Consider the following 20,834-nt stretch of genomic DNA (forward strand, 5'->3'; position numbering starts at 1 on the left):
ACTTCCCAGGCGGGGTGCACGCAGATACGGGAAAGAGCAAGCGGCTGGCGAAGCCGCGCAGCTGCCATTTGGAGTGCGAGCCTGAGGGGAACGGGAGTGAAGGCTGAGGCGTTCGTGGCCGCGGCGCAGGGGCGGCCCGCCCGGGAGGCAGCGGCCTTGCCTGAAGCTCGCGCGCCTCCTCTCGCCCCAGCCCGGTTGGGCGCCGAGACCCGCCGCTGTCACCGTACCCCAGCGAGCTCCTCTGGCCGCTGGGCCGGGCCCGGCGCTAAGGCAGTGCTGGCAGCCTGAGGCCGACCTCCCTGCGCCTACCCGGGCTCCCTTCCGTGAAACCCCTCAGGAAAAAAAAAACAAAAAAAACCAAAAAACCCGCCTTTTTCTCACACGCGTGTGGAAAAGAACTGCGGCCTCGATTTTTTTCTTCGTGAATCAACTGCGGCTAGGATTTGAGATGGTGTGTTTTGTTTGGCCGCTGCCACAGGCACAAAGGCAGCTGTGAGAGGGAAGGAGTTGCTCTAACTCCACCCGCGAGCTCTCAGTTTATGATTTATTCCTGCTTCTCCCTGCATCATACCAGAGAGCGCTAGAAATAGGGATGCACCTGGCTGGTAGACTGGAGCCTAAAGCGACGTGGGAAGGGAGTGATTTTCATGTACTGTTGGTTACACAATGGAGTCTGCTGTTGGGGACGTGTCAGTGCCTGCTGGAGACTTTCTCCAGTTCTCCCACTAACATTAAGCTGACAAAACATTTTCCCTTTGTAATAGTTGCATTTATGGCAAGAAGTTTTCTTGACAAAGTTGTAACCATATAGTGGGGTGGTTTTTTTTCATGTTTTCAGTAAATCAGCAAAACAACTTCCCTGCTTTTAAAAACACTAATGTCAGTCAAGCATTATCACATCAGGTTTCCTAGTATTCTGAGTCCCTATTCTCTAGTCCGATTAAAAAAAAAAACTTGCTTCCCTCTACAGTGCTTTCATCTCATCCCCCAGTTCTCATCCTGTCTGCAATGCTGATGCACGTTCCTAGCAGCATTGCTGGCGCTGCCCAGCTGCAGGGAGTGCTGCCGGATAAACACCACTGGTCAGCTGCAGCAGGCGCTTCAGTTTGGGTACGGCCAGCCTTCCTGAAGGAAGGAAACCATGCATGGGAGTCAGAGGGAAAAATCCCTGAATTAAACAGGGTGGTTTCATCTGCCAAGAAACAGAGCAGCTGTGGCAGAGAATGGCTCGTTCGACAGTTTGTAGTGTTACTTCTAGTCAACTAGACCAAACTATCTCTGCCACAGTTCTGCTCCCAGTAGTTTTTCTAGTACTCACATGCTTGTCTTTAACCTTATGAACCAATGATCAAAACTCCTGCATGAATTGAATCACAGAAAGTAATATTTCCCTTAGTTTTATATGCCACTGATCTTACAAGGCATCGTGTTTATTTTTAATCCACCTTCTGTTGAAACATTGCAACATGCGAGGTTTCAGAGGCCTAGTGGTTTGGGCCAATAATTCTGTTATACAAGCTACAAAGACCTTTGTGATCAATGGCACCGCAGAATTACGTTGAAAGTTTGGGGTTGTTTATAATGGGAAGTCTCAGAAAAGGAGAAGTTTAAGTCCCATTGTTGGGCTTAGCTCAACTTTTATTCAAGCTACAAAAACGTACAGTGCTGCTATTTCAAAGGACACCCACAGCATGTTGAGTGGGTTCGAGTCTGTTCAGAAGTGATTTGTGAATTGCTCATGTCCCACTGCAGACCCACAGGTTAATCACATTGTCCTGTTTCTCAGTGTATTTTTGGTTATTTATGATGATTGGCAAAACATTATAATAATATAAAACCATTTCAGAGTAAATACAGAAAAAATGTTTTTCCACTTGATTTATTTTCATAATAAACCAATTAAAAATACAAAAGACAAGGACTCAAGGTTCAGAGGACTTCATCATTTAAAAATTTGTCTTTAAATACAAATTCACTCTGTACTATGAATACATATAACATTAGACCTCTAAACATAATGATCTTATTTGCATCTATCAAAAATTTGTATGGAAACAAATTAGCTGAAAAAAACTTCCTTGTAACATTGAATGTACATTATTTACAAGCAAAAAAAAAAAAGAACTCTTAGCAGTATTAATCTCAAAATGCCTGCATAAATTGTATATATTTTATTTCCCTCCCCCCCTTACAAAATAATCTGAAATAGAAAGCAAGATTGTTAAGCTTCATAGCTGCAAAATGCCATGAATCGTTTGCACCTGTAGTGATGCTGTTAGCTTCTGTAATTAAATATATCTGATGTTTTCATATAAAATATAGACATGGCATTGTCCATTACTGGAATAAATGTTTTGTGTACTCTCAATAGGAGTGTATATTCCATTTTGCACACACAAGAGCTTGTGCTGCAAAAAAAAAAAAAAACAAAAAAAAAAAAAGAAAAAAAAGCAAGAGGATACCTGGTTATCCAAGTCTAAAACTGGTGTAAATTCACTGGTATGAAACAGATACTTGATCATAAAAATTCATACACATGGAATGAAAATGTCCCACACTAAAAGTAACTGTTGCTTCAAAAAGTGATACACATACAGATTAAACAGAAAAGGTTATAATAACGTTACTGCAATGTAAATCGGTAACAGATTGAAAACATACAGTAAGAAAGAAGTTTGGCCAACAACCTCAGGAGAAAGTCTTCACAGGGTAAAAAGCATGTTCCTTCATGCCTGTATTCTGAAGCATGAGTAATAGATAATTTTATTTATATGATAACATTTAGCAATTAACAGAAAATCAAAATCCATTCTAAACCATGAATGCTAACAATTAACTGCAGAAATTAAGTAGCTTTGCAACATCTTGCTTGAGAATCAAATCATATATACATAACTGAAAAGGTCCCATCACATTTATGAAAATAATCATCCACAGGGTCTTTTTTTTTAAAAAAAATTATTAATATGAATTGGGTTCTAATGGCTCATTTTCTTGCTTCACTTGCACATTAGATGGGAAACCATTCGAACTAGACACCACCATCACAAACGGTTGCTGCTGGAATCTCTGCTCCGACTGCTCAGTATCATCTAATTTGTCACTGTCGTCTTCTTTTACCACCCCTTGTACGCCAACCTGTTTCGTTTCTGGTGCTTTAATGACCGAAGTGATCACTGTGCCCGATGGATGAGCTACCACCTGTGAGCTGCTAGGCGAAAACGTTACCACGGGGGTAGTGGCACTGAAGGATGGAGACGAAGCCATGTTGACTGTTCCATTGCAAATTGTCTGCACGCTGCTGGTGAGCACCTGCTGAACTTGTGCTGGGCTCAGCACAATTGAGGAAGGAGGCGAGACTGGCTTCTGAGACTGTAGCATGACGTTTTCTTTAAGAACCGTCATGGGTTGTGAAGTAGGAATGGCTTGTAAGATGAATTTTTGGGGCGTTGTTGCTGAGGCTGGATCTGTGCTGGCTATCACTGTAGTAAGAGGCACTGTCTGGAGTGTTACAGTATGCAGCTGCTGATTTCCAGGAGAAACAACCACTGGAACTTGGGTTGGAGTCTGTAAAGTCCTATTAAGATTTAAAAAAGATTATAGTCAGAACACTTCCACGCTGAGTTTTGAAATGACTTTCTACTGAAAAATCACTTGGCATCATAAACATTTCATTTACCCAACGGTTCCAAAAGAGGAAGCAGTCGCTCTCCTAATAAAACAAGAGCTGGACCTGACCCCTGAATTCAGCACCACAGTTCCCAAAGGAAAGGTACTGCGCATGAACAACAGTACCATCGCCAAACCAAACAGCCTGCCTTTGAGACCTTCAGTAGTTCAGCAGAAAACCTGGGAATCGCATCGAAGATCTCCTTCTCGAGCATGACCCAACATCATGAACGTGACCCACTACACATCTGCTGTATCAATTTCACAAGGTACCCAGAGTAATTCGTAACTCATGAGCCTAAATAATTCCTAAGTCAGGCCACAATTCTCCTGCCATCTCTATATACATTTACCTATATGCAAAAGTATCTGCACTGTAACAGTGGGTCTGGTCAGGACCTTCTCAGACTCCCAGGACACACAGTTCTCTGCCTGCCAGGCTTGTACACTCCTTCTGGTAAAGCAACTGAACAGAATTTGCTCCCAAAACATCAGTTTAAATTAGGAATGGCTCCATCAGTTGCAGGCTCACAGACTTGGGTACCGCATTACTTTGGATGTATGTACAGCTGAGAGGGCACTGTTAGAGGATTAACAGCCACATTGCTGAAGTACACAACTACGACAATGGTGACTTAGAGATGTGACCGAAACACATACACTGCATCACGCAAATAAAACCAAAACAAGCAATAAAACCCAAACCACAACATTCTCCTGGTGAATCAAATGATTTCCAGGGAGGGCAAAAGGAAGGGAAGGGTAACTGCTTTGACACCCTCCCACAGCTCGCTCCAGCCCACCCTGTCACGCTGTCTCTGACAATCTTTTTCTTTCCTTCTGCTTGTCCTGCAAAGTTCTCTCCAACCTTCCTGCTTCTCTTCAGTGTTTTCTCCTGCCTGCCCTCCTCCCCTTTTTTAGCCTTAAGCTCTCCCTTGTGTTTTCTTGAACATACTTGACACTGACCGAAAACAAAAATAACCATGTCCTCGTAGCTTATTTCTACCCCTGCTGAAATCACTGCAGATGGAAAGCAATTTACTGTCAACATTTGTACTTGCACAATATAGTCCATGCACAATATAGCATGCTCTTCCTTCTGAAGACTGGTCCTGAAGACATCTACTGTGGAATGTCCTCCTTTCTATAGTCCCATGTAGTACCTGTTTTTCACAGCTCTATGAAATCCTACTTGCCAGCATTAGCCACTGACCAGGGAGATCAGACTCAGCATATTCAAAACATCAATTTAAAACCATGCTCTGGCTATCACAGTTACAACAAAAAGCTTACCAAAGCAGACTTCTGTGATGCTGAAGCTATGGGGCAGCTGAAGCTGCTGCTGGCAGTAGTCCAACTGCACAGGGGGCTGCGTTCCCCCTTTCTTAGTGCAGCAGCGGAAACAAGTGAAGGAATGTTTTGTAGAGGATTTCGCAGGTCTGTCTCAGCTCAGTCCTCTGGGAAGGTCCTCTAGCTGAGCTCCAAAGATTGTTCCAGCAAGAGCAGCCCCAGTAACGCAGCTGGTATCAGGCTCAGAGCACATCAGCACTCCCTAAGCATCCTCCAGCTGCCAGTCCCTGCTGCAGGCAGCCTTTTCCCCACCTCCTACATGGCTTAGTAATACAAGGAACATCATCTGCATCAATAGTTTTCTCTTCCTCACAAAAAAGAAAGTTGCAGTACCAGGGAATGCTGCTATAGCACACCAGATCCCAATCCTCGCCCATGAGGCTCCCATGCAGGTCTCATCACAGAGGCCATAATAACCAGGACACAAAATTTGATGTGACTGACACCAGTGTCAATCTTGAGCTTCTGTTTCACACAACTGGAGACAGCCCAAGGATGAAGATCATGGAAATGGGGGCTGGCTAGAGGTGAAGCACCAGCTAGAGTGCTGAAAGAAAGATCACTTCTTTCTTTCAAACTTTTGGAGAACTTGGTGCTGCACAGCAAATACCAACAACCAAGCTTCAAGTGCAAAGCTCAGAATGACAGCACCAAGGCTCACACCAAGTCTGCTCAGGATTATCAGCGCTCTTCTCTCCCCCCCCCCCCCCCCCCCCCCCCCCCCCCCGCCCCAGCAATTCCCCTGGGACCTTGATAGAAAAATCACAAATATCTGTGTCAGAAGTAGTAACAGGATGAAGTTATCCATTAGCTTAGCTTTTTTTTTAAAAAAAAACAACAACCAAACTACCTACAGTTAAATGAACTTGCAGCAAAATCAAAATGTCACATAGATACAGCTCAACCCAGAAAGCCTACAGAGACCAGCAATGCAAGTGGAACAGCTAAGAAGAAAAGACAACTGACACTTTGCCATCAGAAAAGCATTAAAAGTATCAGAGTAGATACCAAGCCAGCTCTTTAATCCATGAAGAAACTTACTTGAGCCTGAAAGATTAAGATAAACTCAATAGTTGCAGTTTTGAAAGCAGCAGCTGAAGCTGCTAGCCTGTGCTGGTATGCCATCCAAGTATTACTTTGAAGCTACTTCCTTTTCCTTTAGCTGTTTTCTTAAAACAAAATAGTAAAAATAAAACCTTCTAGCTGCTAAATGGCTGTAAAGGACAACCTCAGAGAGTGTGAACTTGGTCTAATCAATGCAGAAGGTATTCTGCAAAGCACAGAGGGAAAGCATGCAGGAGATGTCTGTACAAGCACAGGGTTAAGTAGCACACAGCACCATAAATATACGTTGTTATTTTTGCTAATGGTGGCCAAGTAAGAAATTTGCCTTAATTGGTAAGATTACAGAAAACTCTGTTTACAAACTAAAAATCTATCTGCTCAAACTATTTGCCTTGAATATCATTGAAAAACATACAGGTTTGGTCAATCATTTTGCCTGTTTAAAAAAAAAAAAAGTACACACTACTTTAGATGATCTGTTAACACTGGGCTACATTATTTTAGGTGCTTTGAACCTATTTTGTTATGCTTCTGAATTTCATTGTCAATTTGCTAACGCCCTTCCTTCTCTAAGGTACAAATCTACTGGGTGATTACTTCAAAAGTTCCTGCTGAGGTTACAAAAAGAACAAGAACATTGAGCAACAGTGATGAAAAGGAAATGCTGCCATAAAACAATCTGGTTACAACTGAGAAAAGAATGACAAAAATTTTGAAGTCATTTTAGCTTGGCAGAAAATGATCATCTATTTCTTGGTCCTTTTGGTACTGTTAACAGCCTAGAATTGTGCAATATCATATTAGCTCATCAAGAGGTAAAGCAAACATAAAGTGACAGGCAGGAAAACAAAGCTTATTCATGGCAATTTATGTGAAGTTTATGAAATGGAGAAAGGGAGAAGATACCAAAAAACTATTGAAGCTCCAAGCCAAGGTAAACAAAGTATTTCACAGCATAGTAAGAAAATGAAACAAGGCAATATTAAGAAATACATAGAGACAGGTAACAGAGGAGAATTCCCTCTCCAACATACGCAGTGTTCAACATATAGCTATAGGGGAAATGATGGCCTTGAGATAAATGGGCAAATTTCCAGGGATTTTCCCTATTTGTTCAACTAACTGCTTGCAAACAACTCATTCAGTCAAGCTAGGAAGAGCAAGGAGGTGCAGGGGCGGGACGTGCTTGTTAGAACCACTTCAGATGCCTGAGCGGAGAGGCAATCTCCTTTCAGTGACTATGGGAAGCATCAGCCAAATACAACTCAGGAGTTCTGCCGCCAGAGCAGCTCCTGAGCTGCTCTGCAGCTGCGCTCATATCCTTGGAGGCATCAACAACCTTGTCAAAACTTCACCCCAGCATATTGCCATCACAGCCAGTGGGCCTTCTACAGCACTAGCCACACAGACAGGAGCTGCTAAGCAGTCTCAGGGGAGATGTCCACAAGAGGTAGAAAGGCATTTGATGCCTTCATGCCCAGTCTGAACACAGCCTCCTAGGAAGGGAAGGCAGTTCTTGTCTAGCTCTTTGCCTGGACAAGATAATCTCTTACGTTACAAGGACAGAGACAGAGAACTCAACTCTCAAGACTGGTGTCCTTTTTACTGACCCACACAGTCTTTCCAGAATTTTTCAAAACTGCACACTGACTTCAATTAAAACTCAGAAACTTTCCTACTAACAAAGACCTGCAGAACCCCCGCCCTCTTTCAAAAGTGCCAAAGACATGTAAAGAGAGCTCCTGCAGGTAGCTCCTCATTGTGCAGAAACAAAATTAATTTATAAATGACTTTGAATTCCCTTCTGCTGTAAGCAGCCTTCTTCCTACCTAGTGCAGAAATTAAATCAGAAATGGGCTTAAGAAAAGGTCTTCTCAGCTGCAGAAAAATCAAATAAAAATGTTTGGTTATAAGCAAAGTCTTTGCTGTGATAGAAGTTGTTGCTATTGTAAATGTGTTCTGAGAAACACATTCTTGTTGTAAGCTAAATAAGAATTTCTTGTAGAAGCCCGCTGCGATCATATCAGCCTATTTCTGACCAACACCTCCCTCAGGAAGGGCGTTTTCCTCACCATCCTCAAACCTGAGGTGCAGTCAAGCCTTCACTTAAGAGATGACAGAGATCAACTCTTTGCAAGAATCACCTGCTTCCCTCCTTTTGGGGAAGTCTGCAGCAGCAGTGAGCCAGATCCAACAGTATCTGCTGGTCGGTGTGTTGGAGAGCTTCTAGTGTAGGCACGAAGACCCAACTTCTTGTGCTGACAGAAGACTAACATCTAACTGCAAACAGAAGCAAAGCATGTGCACCAGTACTGGCTAATCAAAGTAAGGTCTTCTGAATATTAGCCAGCCATCGTTTCTGATTATCTAGAAGTACTCAGCCAGCATCATATGCTTTCACTCATGTTCCCCATCAAGTCCCAGGGAATCCTAGTGAGCTCTTTACTGAGACTGACGCCTGTGACTGTTTTTATTCAGCATACCTATAGGAACGGCAGAGGAGCGATGGGCTACGACATTAGCTGACATTGTGCAGATTTGACTCTTGTTCTTATTCAGGAAAAAGTGCTGAAAGCAGATGGTCAATGCAATATCTCAGTAGCACAGTGCCAGACTGCCTCCCTGTGTCTGTGTGGTTATGCAAGCTTGAGCAAAACCAGTATAAGATAGGGTGTAAAAGTATGATTACAGAACATAATGGTGACATTTGCTGCACAAGCTAACGTCTGTACATGGCAAAAGATGAAGACACTTCATTAGAAATAGCAGCTGTAATCACATTTTCAGTTGATAAACTCATGCTAGACAAATCTGTCTATTTTTCAGCATCAGCATAGCTGTAGTCAGACCACCAACACATCATAGCCTAGACTATGGAACAGCAACAGAAATCGTATGTGTTTGCTTGGGGCAGACATGACTTTCAAAGGTAATTCTCTCTGCTTATCGGGATAATCCACTGTGTTGGCATATAGTTGGCTTCACCACTGTTCTTACGCAGAATGCTCATGCCTAGAAAAAACATGATTCACCTTCAGCTACTTCCTTCCCCTCTGGAATGAGGATCTTGCCACTGTGGTCCATGCTTGTGTCACCTTTGGGATGAATTACTGCAATGTTTTCTATCCCAAAGGTTGCAAAAAGGTCAAGATGAAAGCTGTGGCTGATTCATCATGTAGCGGTTCTTCAGTTCAGAAGTGAACACACAGAGCATATCCCACCGGTCCTCTGTGGTCTGTATTAACTTTTCCCCCAGCCACAGAACAGTCAGGATACTGGTCTTCTAACATGCTTTGTCCAAGCTATCACAATGACAACTTGAAAATACAGAAAAGAAACAATAAACTGAATTTTGATAGAAAACTGTGTTTAAAACCTGAAGTCTGCTAAAGCATTGCACTGGATCTGTCAGCGGTCAGCTAATTGCAAGTTTTTAGTATACAGAGCTGCCAGCTAAAAGATTCAGCTATATCCCATACAGTCAATAAGAAATGGAGACATATAATTTTAAATTAGTCACAATATGATCTTCTCTGGACTGTTAGTAACACAAGAACCTCTTTTCACTCCATCCAGAAGACACTCTATCTTAAATCACTACTACTACTACTGCTCACCCAAAGAGGCATTTTTATTTTTGTCTTATCACTGGAAACATGTGGTGCCAAATTCAGCTCCCAGTTATACAACTGGAGACTGCAGTAACTGCGCTTGCATCCATCCAGCCAGAGCCAAACAGCAGTGAGCTTGCTATTCCGAATATTCCCACTGGGGATACTATACGTCTTCCCCAGTCAGCAAAACCTGGTGTGTATGTCCTGACTGTGCTCCTGCCCCGTTTCCCAGGCTTGGGTTAGGACCACATCACAGCCTTTTTGTTTAAGCAGTAGTGCTGAAGAAGAGCCATATTCCCCCTGGCCATTTCTTGTCTCCTGTGTACAGCGGCACCAAAACTTGTATAAAAAGCCCCTCCAAAGCCACCCAAAAGACAAGACCTTTCCACTTTGGAGTAGGACACTACCCTCTTCTCAAAGTACACAAAACTCTACATGAGCTTTGTGCAGCTATAAAGAAAGCCACTGCGGGTCTCCTGCAAAGAATCAACCTCTGATTTTCACTGTCCATTTCTCTGAGAAACACAAGAAGGCCCTGGGGAAGGGCTGCCACGCTCTCCCAGTGATGCTCTGGGAGTAGACTTTACCAGGCAATGCCGCCTAGTGCAGGGCAGGGACGGTGACACAAGCCCTTCACCACATTCTTCAGATAGGATTCTTTCACCCAGTTCCTCAGCAGAGGAGATGCATGTTCAGACTTCTCTGAAGGATATGGTTAAGTGTTAGGAAGCCAATTGTTTTGACCTCAAAAATACTCTAAATTTTCTCACTATAGTATGTGGTTAATCACATAATTTTTTTTCTTCTCACAACGCAACAGAAGCAAATTGCTGCAGAGGGAAGAACATTTATTTCCATGAAGAGGGAAGAACATTTATATGAACAAAAGTTCAGAAGCTACATTGCGTAAGACAAATTATATGGGTCCAAGATGTTCACGCTTCAAGGCAGAGCCCAACCACTAACCAGTACGCATCAGAAAAACTTCTGAGGATCATTCCCAAACCCTGGTTCCTTTTCTCCCAAAAGACCATGACTATCTACGTGCCCCAACCTCTGAACAGCAATTGGCAACCGATGTTGCTATTTGTCCTCATGCTTCCTCATAAAACTACTGTCAAATGAGTCCAAGCACAACCCTACAGAGAGCGTGCATACATCAGAAGGTTTGTCAGCTCTTATCCTGTAATGGCAATCGTACCTGCTGTACATTTGCAAATCACCTAGACCATTCATTTCATCCTTTATGGAAGCCCCACTGCAGCAATTCAGAACATGTACACAAACACGTTCAGCTGCTAGAGATTTATGGCTGCTTGAACAAACAATCCCAAAATCCAGTTCCTTTGTTTAAGCCTTATTATAAAACAAGACCTAAAACATATGCTCAGAAAAAAGTTCAGTGTGTCCTGCTACCTCACCAAACTATTTCAAGTTTGCATTTTGAAACTGAGCAGAAATGTATCTGTCATAAATTGTATTTTTAGAGCCTGGAATGGGCAGTGACTACTGCACAGGACTCATCAGCACCTTGATTTGCAGCTTGCCCCCTGCTGATTAAAAGCACACCAAAAAAATCTGGGTTGTGGTTTTTATTTTCACTCTAACTGCTCGGATACCTTAGTACATTCTTTCTTTATTAGCAATACTTCTGCACTACTCAGTAATTACATACTGTACTGAAAAGATCCCATGGGTCTTTTTTTTTTCCCTTCATCTGAGACACTTTGTCATCTTGGCTAAGGAAACTGCAATTGAAGACTTTGTGGAATAATGTTTTAAGTTACAAACAATGGATTAGAACCAATGCAATACAGAACTCTAAGGCTTTAAGGCTTTTACTTCATTCAAGCTTCACACATGTATCATCTCTACTATGTTTTCCCCTTAGCTTATTGCCCAAGGTCCAATTGTGAAATGCTGTAATGCAATAATTTTGGATGTCATAATGTCACTGAGCAGCTTTCCAAATGTTAGGCTGGACTTCTTGCCTGCCTGCCTTATTAGGTCTTACAGATACTTCTGTTTGTTGTTACCATTTTTATACCATCTGTACTAGTGATACTGGTTTTGATATATACTTAGTGTAGGTCTAGTCTAGAGATACTTAACTCTGCAAATTGCTGAACCTTCCCCCTATTCATGTTTAATAGCATTATTCTACTGACTTCAATAATGTCTGTACTTGTTTACTTTCACTATATTGCCCTAGTTCATTTTACAATTAAATCATCAACCCTGAAATCACAGGATTGCACTGCACAGAGTAGCGTCATTCCTAAGCTTAGAAACTTACAAGACATTACCTTGATGCAGATTTTTATTAATTTTCTAAATGAATTCCAAAACTTTTTTTTGTCAAATTCTTTATAATTATCTTCCACATAAACTTCTGATCAAATACAACCCTTCCCTCCCGTATGTGCATCTTGAACTAATTCTAGTTGGTTAGAACAATAAGCAAAACACAATTTGATTTCAAATCATGCATTTTAGAATTAAAAGACAAATGAAAACAGATATTGTCTACTTAAAAATGGTAACTCTTTCCAGTTTGTTTTGTAATGCTTACCAGTAACTATGGAAAATATTTTTGCTTTCATGGCCCAATGTATTTATTCCCCTGCAATCCTTACTAACCTTCTCTTTTCAGCGTGAATTTTTCATATTGCAGCGTGAATGAAAACATTTCATAATTTTTAAGGAAATTAAAAAAAACAACCAAACAAAAAACCCTACCCCAGAATTCAAACTAGGAAGTCCAGGGATAATTTTAAAGTTTGGTTTTGTTTTTTTTTTTACCCCAAGGAAACAAGAGATAATGTAATTTTTTCTTGATTGAAGCTGCAGTCTTGGTTTGTCAATTCCTATATATAAATTGTCAGCTTCCTCAACTCCTTGGTTATCTCCCAAAGTGCTTCTTACTGATTCTATTGTACCAGTCACTGGAGAACGATCTAAACAGTTTCAGTTCTTCGTCAGTTCTTCTGAAAAAACTAACCGTTATTGCTATTATGGATTTTGCTTTTAAACAAGTGGAATTTTAAGAAATGACTAGCTTTTACAGCATCCCTGTACTAGCAGAGATGAAAGAGAAAACTTATTCTTTGGAAATGAAGAAATTATTTGGTCTCAGTACTGTCATTACTTACTTCTCTCTGACAAAATTGCATGGTTAACTCCAGATAGTCGGTACCACTCCAAATCTACTGGTGGCTCTGGATGTAATTTTCAAAGGAAAGAACAGAGGAAGGTAGCAGGAAATAGCATTATTGCCATTTTGCAGCACAAACTGGTAAGCATTGTAACGGTGATGTTAACACAGCAAATCTCAAAAAAAAAAAAGTGATGTTCATAATTCATTAACAATGTGCGGCTCCTGAATTATATCCTGAAGCTTTCCTGAAACAGCTTTAAGGTCCAGAATCACCATAGACAACTCTGACAGTCCTGTAAAGGGCCTAGATTACAAGAACATTTATTTGGTTTAGGTCTTTTGTAGTCAGTGGAGATGAACAAGCTCCATCGGGGGGACACCTCAGGCTAGGGTAAAACCAGGCTTAAGCAATTGTTTTTAAAGCCTCTTCAACTAGGATGCTGCTACTAACTGGAACACGCAAAGGAGTCATGATGCTTAAACGCTGTGTAGTGTTAGCCAGTTGACTTACAAATTCAGCGTGGAAGTATGACTGTCTCCCAAAATACTCTGCAGATACACAGCTCTCATGAGATTATTCTGTTAATTGTTTTATAAAATCAAAAGAACATGCTGTTGTAACAGCAGCAAAATGCTAAGGTAGATAATACAGAGCTTTCCCTGGTTATAACTGGGGACAATACAAAAGATGAAAGAGATGACAAAAAATTCTTAAGAAGAAAAATTAAGCAGCAAGAAGGAAATTCTTTTTCGAAGGGATCATGCAGACACACCATGTATAATTCAAAAGTGAAGACACCAAACAGCAAAAAGAAAAGCAAAGCTGTGAAAATACTGCCTCTGCTGGGGGACAGAACCGATGATAGTGATTTTAAAGACAAGTTGTGTATTTTTCCTTTCTAAAGAATTTGCATGAGGCCTAATACCACAGGAAAGACATGCTTCCCTCTACCAAAGGCAGAGCATTTATGACTGTACACGTCGCAGTATGCTCCCAGTTCCTAGGATCAGCCACAAAGACACCATTTCACTGCAACCAAACTGGGAGACGAGCATTTTTTCTGAAGCACAACAGAGAATCTAGTCTATCTAGCCATCATCCAGTGAATTTATTGTTACTATTATCCATACATTTATTTTATGTCCATTTTCTTACCTTATATTCTGAACCGAGGGACTTAACGTTTCATCCGGAACATTACTGGTTACAGCTGCATGTCCTTCCGTGATGGGCTGCAATGGCTGCATTACATGAACTGTCCGAAAAAGCTGAGTGGGATGTACTGGCTGCGGAGATTGCATTGTCCTCAAAACTTCTGAAGTCAAGCCAGGTGTCTGCTGCTGTACAACTTCTGCGTGCTCCTTCAGCTTCGCAGGCTTTGAGTTCCCTGTTTTTAGCACTGTGGTTGATCCTCCCTTTGTTCCCGCGTTTGCAGATGCTCTAGATCTGCTCGACTGGTTTCTATTGGTCACAGGAGTTGAGAGCAGACTTGAATCTGATGATTCAGTGCTAGGGCTCGCATCTTCATCATCTATATAGACGAGATCTTTTGGCATTTCTTTAAATTGATATACTAGCCGCTGACCTTCTACTTTAGCGAGTATTCCTCTTTGGTAATAGTATCTGTTTAAAGCGTACACACATCAAATTATACAGTGTTTTTGCCAAAAAACAAACAAACAAACAAAAGGCAACAAACCTCTCTAGAAAATAAGACTAGCAGTAACAAGTAAACAATATTTTAAGTGCCTAGTTTCTTCATTATAAAGGAGCGGCAAATTTAGTAGCATATTTTTTCCTCAAACAACTTTCTTTTACTGGTATTTCTTGTCACCTTTTAATTTCAACCTCAGATAACTCCGAGGAGAAAAAGGAGAACTCTGTGACTTGGCAGCTCTGCTATCAACTCATACTCTTTAAAAAAACTTGCACGAAACTTGTAATTCTCCGCTCGACTCATCCAGTTCTTTCAGTTACCTGACTTCATGCTTATTCACCAGTGAGGACAGGCAGACATTTTAGCTACAACAAAGCAATGGGAATAGGACAGCAGGGTGCTACATCTGTCACTTTTACAAATTAATAGGACAATTTGAAATTACGCACACCGAGGTGAAGGGACATGAAAAGAAATGCATAGCTGCTCAACTGGACAATTACCAATCAGCAGGTAAGAGTGAAGCTTCATGGATGTCTGCTTATTGTGCACAGTCTTTTATGTATGAGAAAAATCCCAGCCTGATAGGCAGAGGCACATTGATAAAAAGTTTTAAAACTGTCTGCGTACACAAGTTCAGAGAAGCGCAACCAGACCTGAATTCTAAAACTCTATCTTCCACTGGAAACACGATCATTTGCAACAAGCAGAAATAATTTCATTAATACACCTGAATTTGGGATTTTTTTGGAGAAAAGAGATTCAAATTTTATGTAAAAAGCTTGCCTCACTTGGAATCTTCAGTCTCTTACTTTGTCCGTGGCTGACTGTGAAGATGTAGTTTTTGCAGCAGCACTCAAAATGTCTGAGCTGAGACTGAAGGGGACTGATTTGGACTTGAGGTTAGTAAGGGTTACTTCTAGTTAGATTATTTGTTCTGCTGAAATAACTTCTTCATTTCCCAAACTGATAGAATACTAACTCTTTTCTGTTGATACACAAATTACATGAGGCATTTAATGCATGCAAACACTAAGGCAGCAAAACCAGTCTATTATTAAAAAAAGCACATACCTGAGGGCTCTGCCCATTGTTTCATAATTCATGTCAGGTTTGTTTTTGTGTTTTCCCCACAACCTGGACACAGCCTTGGAGTCTACCAGTTTGAAAATGCCCTTCTCTCTTTGAGTCCATTTGATATACTTAGGACATGTAGCTTTGTCCTGGAGCAGTGCTAGTAAGAACTCCCAGAGATAAATTGTATTTCCTAAAATAGAAGTATTTCAGGACATAGGAAAAAAAAAAAAGAAAAAAACCCAAATTAGTTGACTGTATTTTACTAATGATGTAAATAATCTACAAATTAAGAAGCCGGCATCTTTACAAATGCACTGTAATATATCGTCAAGACTAGCAAATAGTGATGGAAGGGCATGGGAAGGGATTCTTGTTAGTTACTATAATCTAGGTGCCCAAACACCCTGGCCGCTGTCTGTAACCTACAGAGTCAGGTACTAGTCAACCTACAGTCACCCATTCCGACCACCGACATTAAACAGCATTAGTCACCCACGTGTACACTTCCCTCCTGCCTAACCCAGTCACAGAAGCAGTCACTATTGCTTTACCTCAAAGAGGAACATGCTCAGGTCCATCCTCTTAAAGTGCTGGAAATCAAGCCCTTGCTTAAATACTTTGCTGAATTCAGGTGAGTGTTACAATCCTTTAAGAGACTAAAAAAATCCTTACTTTTAATCATTAGATTTATATGGGGCAATCAGTGGCACATGCCAAGGTAGGCAAACCTTCAAGAATAAAGCTCAGAAAAAAGGTTTTGTTTTGTTTTTTTTTTTTTAATCCAGTGAGTGCTTGCACTTGCTGGTATACAGCATTCAAATTTCATTTTACAAACAAGCAGGCACAAACACTTATATATGGAAATCCACATCTGTTTACCAATATAAAGAAACAGTATTAAAATTATAGATTGTGAATACTTAAACTACTACAAAATTTGCGTGTTCTTTTTTTCCAAGAGCACATTTAAGGAGTCTAAACTCAGATAACTAATGAGACCCTTTTTCCTGCTTTTTTTTAAGGCTTTTGGTATCTGATGTTCTTTTGAACACTTGAAGCTGCACGTAAGCTTCTTAGTGATATGTTGTTAGCCTGAGAAAGAAAGAAAGAACTTCTCATATGAAAGTATCACCTCCCACAAGTAGCCGTGCAAAAACACAGCAAGGACAGCGTGTGCAGATGTCTTAAGTTTCACAAAAAAAACGATGCCCAGTGCATCAGAAGGGGACAGGAGCTCTTCCGTTAGCTTCAATTTAACCCAGCAGTTCTTTCAACTTTAATAACCACCAGTCTGAACATTTTTCAACGAGGAGGTGTCTTACAAATTAAAACTCCCACATTACTGTATTATAATCTATATTTTGGAAATATTCAGCAAAGTCACCAGCACTGGCAGTACGAAATGTTAGCAGCTCCTTCAGCAGTTGGAGACTTGAAAAGTGAGCATTCCTAGAGAAAAAACAGTGCCTTTGCAACAAATGTCTCCCAGCTTACGGTTGAGACAGCTTAGGCAAGACAGAATGTCGGCCAGGAGTGACAGCATTCCCAGCCACTTACCATCTAATCCAGGGTGCTTTTGCTGTAGTCTAGACTAAAAATGCTCAGCTGCAGCAAGGCAATCTGAAAATTTGTCACTGCTTAGCCACTGAAAATCACTGTGAAGAGGATTGTCTGCAAAAACCACCTCTGCTTTACTCACAGGCAGAATTTTTAAGCTCCTCTGAGTAACAGCAGAAGAAATATGCAGAAAACTCAGTTTTCTCCATGCATTGCATCAAATAATTATATGGAGGGCTTGGGATTTTAGCATACATGTTCCCCTTAGGGGAACACTGTGGATACTGACAGGCAACTCTCATGATTCTCTAGCTGCTTCCTTGCTACAGCCAGTTATATTAATGTCCCTTTTACTTCAATTCTATGTTCCTCAACAAAACAAATGCTTTTGTTGTAACTTTTTTTTGTAAGAGGCAGTGGTTTCAGGCCACACGCTCCTTTTTAATTCCTTCTGAATTAGCAATTTTGTAACAATGGACGAGTATGAAATATGGTGTATCCCTGCTATCATCGACAGAAACATTAGACTCTTATGCCTTTCAATTTTGTGGCTAGCTGCTTTAATATTTTCTATTATTTCATTTGAGCACTACTTGGAGGTTCCTCTGATACTCTTCTTTCATTTTTACTTCAAAATCATGTTTTAATTTAGAAAAAAAAAAAAAAGGCAACAATGCATACTCCAAATTGCTGGCATCAACCTGTTAGATTTGCTTGCCAACAGTTTTTTTCCCCCTGTTATTGCAGAAAATCCTTCTTCAAAAGTAAAAAAAAAAACAACAAAAAAACTCATTTGTCAGTGCTGCAACTTTTCTGATTTCAAGAGAGCCTGATATTCTTATGGCACCACCTTCCAGGTTTGGCTGGGTTTCTGTCCTGGCAAGTATTACACACATGCAAGCACATCAGTCCCCGGGCATGCATGCAGGCACTCGTGGTGACACAGGGGAGGCTCATTTCCAGCTCACTCCAAGCGCAGCAGAATGCGGTGGGGGTCAGGGCATCAGGCTGCCATTCAGACGCCAGCCTGGGCACGGGCGCTGGACCCAACAGCAAAGCAACCGAGTTGTTGAAGAAACTGACAGGCACTACTGAACAGCGGAGGAAATGATTTATTGTATCAGTTATGTGGTATTTATTTTCCTTCTTCCTTTTAAATACAGGAGAAATGGAAGAAGCATCAAAACTCCAAGTTTTCTGCCCAAGTCTTCAAGCTGCATTATAACTTTCCTCAAAATTCAGGGCTTGGTACTTCCTGTTGCCAGCTGGCAGCCTTGATTAGCTCCTCATGCAGAATTAGACACAGACAGATAGAAAACATTTTCAAAGATCATCTGTCGAAATAACCATACTAATACAATGCAAAGAGCTCCCCAAGCCTTCACTCAAAAAGCAGCAGCCTCTGTGTGGGGTTGAAGAGTTTCCAAGAACCCTTGCAACTAAAGTGACAAATATATTATTCTCCCTGGGAACTGGGTATTTCACCAAGAAAACTTGTGCACTATTTTTTTACTTGCCTTACGATGAAATGTTAACCACCTCCCAAGCCTAAGAGTTGGTCTTACAGCACAAGAGAACTAGTGAACTTTTTCTTTTTACAGGTCACTCAGAAACAATGTTCTTTTAAAAACTTCAGTGACAAGTCTTTGACTTACCCTTTCCATCTTTGTTTTTCTTTTTCACAGATATGTTTGGAGTTGTGGTAGGGGACTCGGGACGAGATGGTTTTGGCTTCTTCCCTGAAATGAACCACCAGTAAGTCAACTGCAACTTAAAAAAAAGGAAATAAAAAAGAACAAGGACCTAAAAAGGGAAGAGATTTGTTTCCCCAATTCAGAGAGGATTCAATTTCTAGTAAGTTAGGAGCTCAGTTTTGTGCTGAACTTCTTCAATTTCTACAACAGGAATGCACCTCCTATACTCTTAGTGTACTTCTAGTAAAGATTCTGCTCACTTTTTCAAAGTGCATGTACATTGGAAATTTCCGTGGCTTTTTAGATACTCTTGAAGAGCACTTAAAACAGATGAGATGAGAAGAATAAGCTATTAACCGTGGGCAAGAGTTTAAACAGGAAAAGCTAGATAAAATACAGAGCACTATCTTGTTCACTCATCACCAAACAGGAATTTAGGGAGAAAACAAGATTGTCTGCTTATTTGATAGACTGGAAGTCTCCACTGCCAGCAGCAAATTGTACTGTTGTGTGAAGAAAAGATTTTTCAGTCCTATTGTCTTTTACACCTTCCTCAACAGTGGCTACAGGTAAAGGAAAGTCACTTGTTTGTTTAAGACCAGCAGAACCAGTAACAGGTTCTGAAAAACACCAGTTTTTAAAGTCATGGTGGCTCTATCTGGTGAGGAAGACTGAAAGCAAGACTTTAGTTACAACCAGTAACAAGAATGAAGAGCATTCATTTGCAAATGTTGAGAAATCAACTATTTAAACATAAGTGTAGTAAAAAATGTAAGTCATCCTGAAGTATTTTTCAATATAAAACCTTGAACCTATTCTTTTGATAGTTCTCATTCCCTGCAATGGTAACTTTTACAGGTAACGTAATTATTCAGAAACGTTCAGAACTTTCTTATGAAATAAAAATTTCTCTTATCAGGCTTTGCAGTGAGCCCTTAGTTCACTGACAATACCTAAATTATTCACATACTACCTTTGCTCTTTTGAGAGGCAGAATAGACCAAGCAGACACAGGACTCAGAGAAAAATAAAAATATTTTTCTTTAGATCTTTAGTTAGAACAATATGCTACTTGAACTAGAAATATGTTTCTCCTGTATCTCCTATTTATTGCATTTCCAAAGAGTTTATGTTCTAAGGAGGCAGGACCAACAGGCCTGTGCAGTCCCATAAACTGTAACATTCTACTTTTGGTTTTGTTTTTAGGGGCTGTTTTAGTAAGAAAATGGCTCTGCTACAGAGTAAGAGTGAGGGTTTTTTCACTAGCTCTGAAAAAAAATGCTGAGAGCCAACCTGCACCATCTACTTTGTTCTAGACTTCCAGGTATCTACAAAAAAGTCGTAAGAAACACTGGCTTAAGCACTCACCTTTCGACATTAGTAGACTCCCTAAATCCACCTTTGCACCTTTTTCTTTCTCTCCCTTTTTTTTTTTGACAGGGCATGAGGGAGGAGGGACAGCTAGTTGAGAGCGCTACAGTGAGGAAACTCTAATAATGCCTGGAGTACTCTAATCTTCTTGCTTCTATTCAGACAGGATTCATGACTGAGGATGGGACACAAAGTTCAGCCACTGTCTTGACCAGTAATGTCATCTTTGATTTGAGTGAAGATGAGAGGCAGGAAATCCTACAATACTGGGGGTTTTTTATATATCATCATATGAAAGGATAAAGAACTACTGGAGTACACTTTTAGCAGCTTTGTTCCACTCACCGTTAACTTGTTTCAGAAATGTCTGTTTTCCCTAAAAAGTCTAGATGAAGTCACTCTTGCATAGATCAGCTTCTACTGCATAAGAAGTCCCTCAGCGTAACTTTGGCCAAGTACTTTTCTACCCTTAGAGTTCTGTCACGGGAAGACTCTGTAGCTCATCTTGTTTCTCCTCTGGTACAGGTATAAATGTATGCCATTAAGAAGTGGGGAGTGTTATTTTGATGTCATTAATTACCTTGTGTCCAAATGAGGTCAGGTCTTATAAGAAAATGAAGTG

At 40.8% G+C, this 20,834-nt stretch overlaps 1 protein-coding gene across 4 annotated transcripts in view; it reads right to left on the reverse strand.

Annotated features, from left to right (window-relative positions):
* Positions 1–2,954: 2,954 nt before the first annotated feature.
* Positions 2,955–20,834, reverse strand: part of ELF1 (E74 like ETS transcription factor 1) — an 88,086-nt gene continuing 70,206 nt past the window's right edge. For all 4 annotated transcript variants that reach the window (XM_075741751.1, XM_075741754.1, XM_075741752.1 and 1 more), the window contains 4 exons: positions 18,803–18,886; positions 15,588–15,780; positions 14,012–14,479; positions 2,955–3,577 (listed from right to left, as the gene is read on the reverse strand). In XM_075741751.1, the coding sequence (XP_075597866.1) occupies positions 2,962–3,577; positions 14,012–14,479; positions 15,588–15,780; positions 18,803–18,886 (1,361 nt within the window). In that variant the 3' untranslated portion in view covers positions 2,955–2,961. The remainder of the gene's footprint in view (positions 3,578–14,011; positions 14,480–15,587; positions 15,781–18,802; positions 18,887–20,834) is intronic.

Source organism: Balearica regulorum, chromosome 1, assembly GCF_011004875.1.
Source record: "Balearica regulorum gibbericeps isolate bBalReg1 chromosome 1, bBalReg1.pri, whole genome shotgun sequence".
NCBI classification, from domain to species: Eukaryota; Metazoa; Chordata; class Aves; order Gruiformes; family Gruidae; genus Balearica; species Balearica regulorum.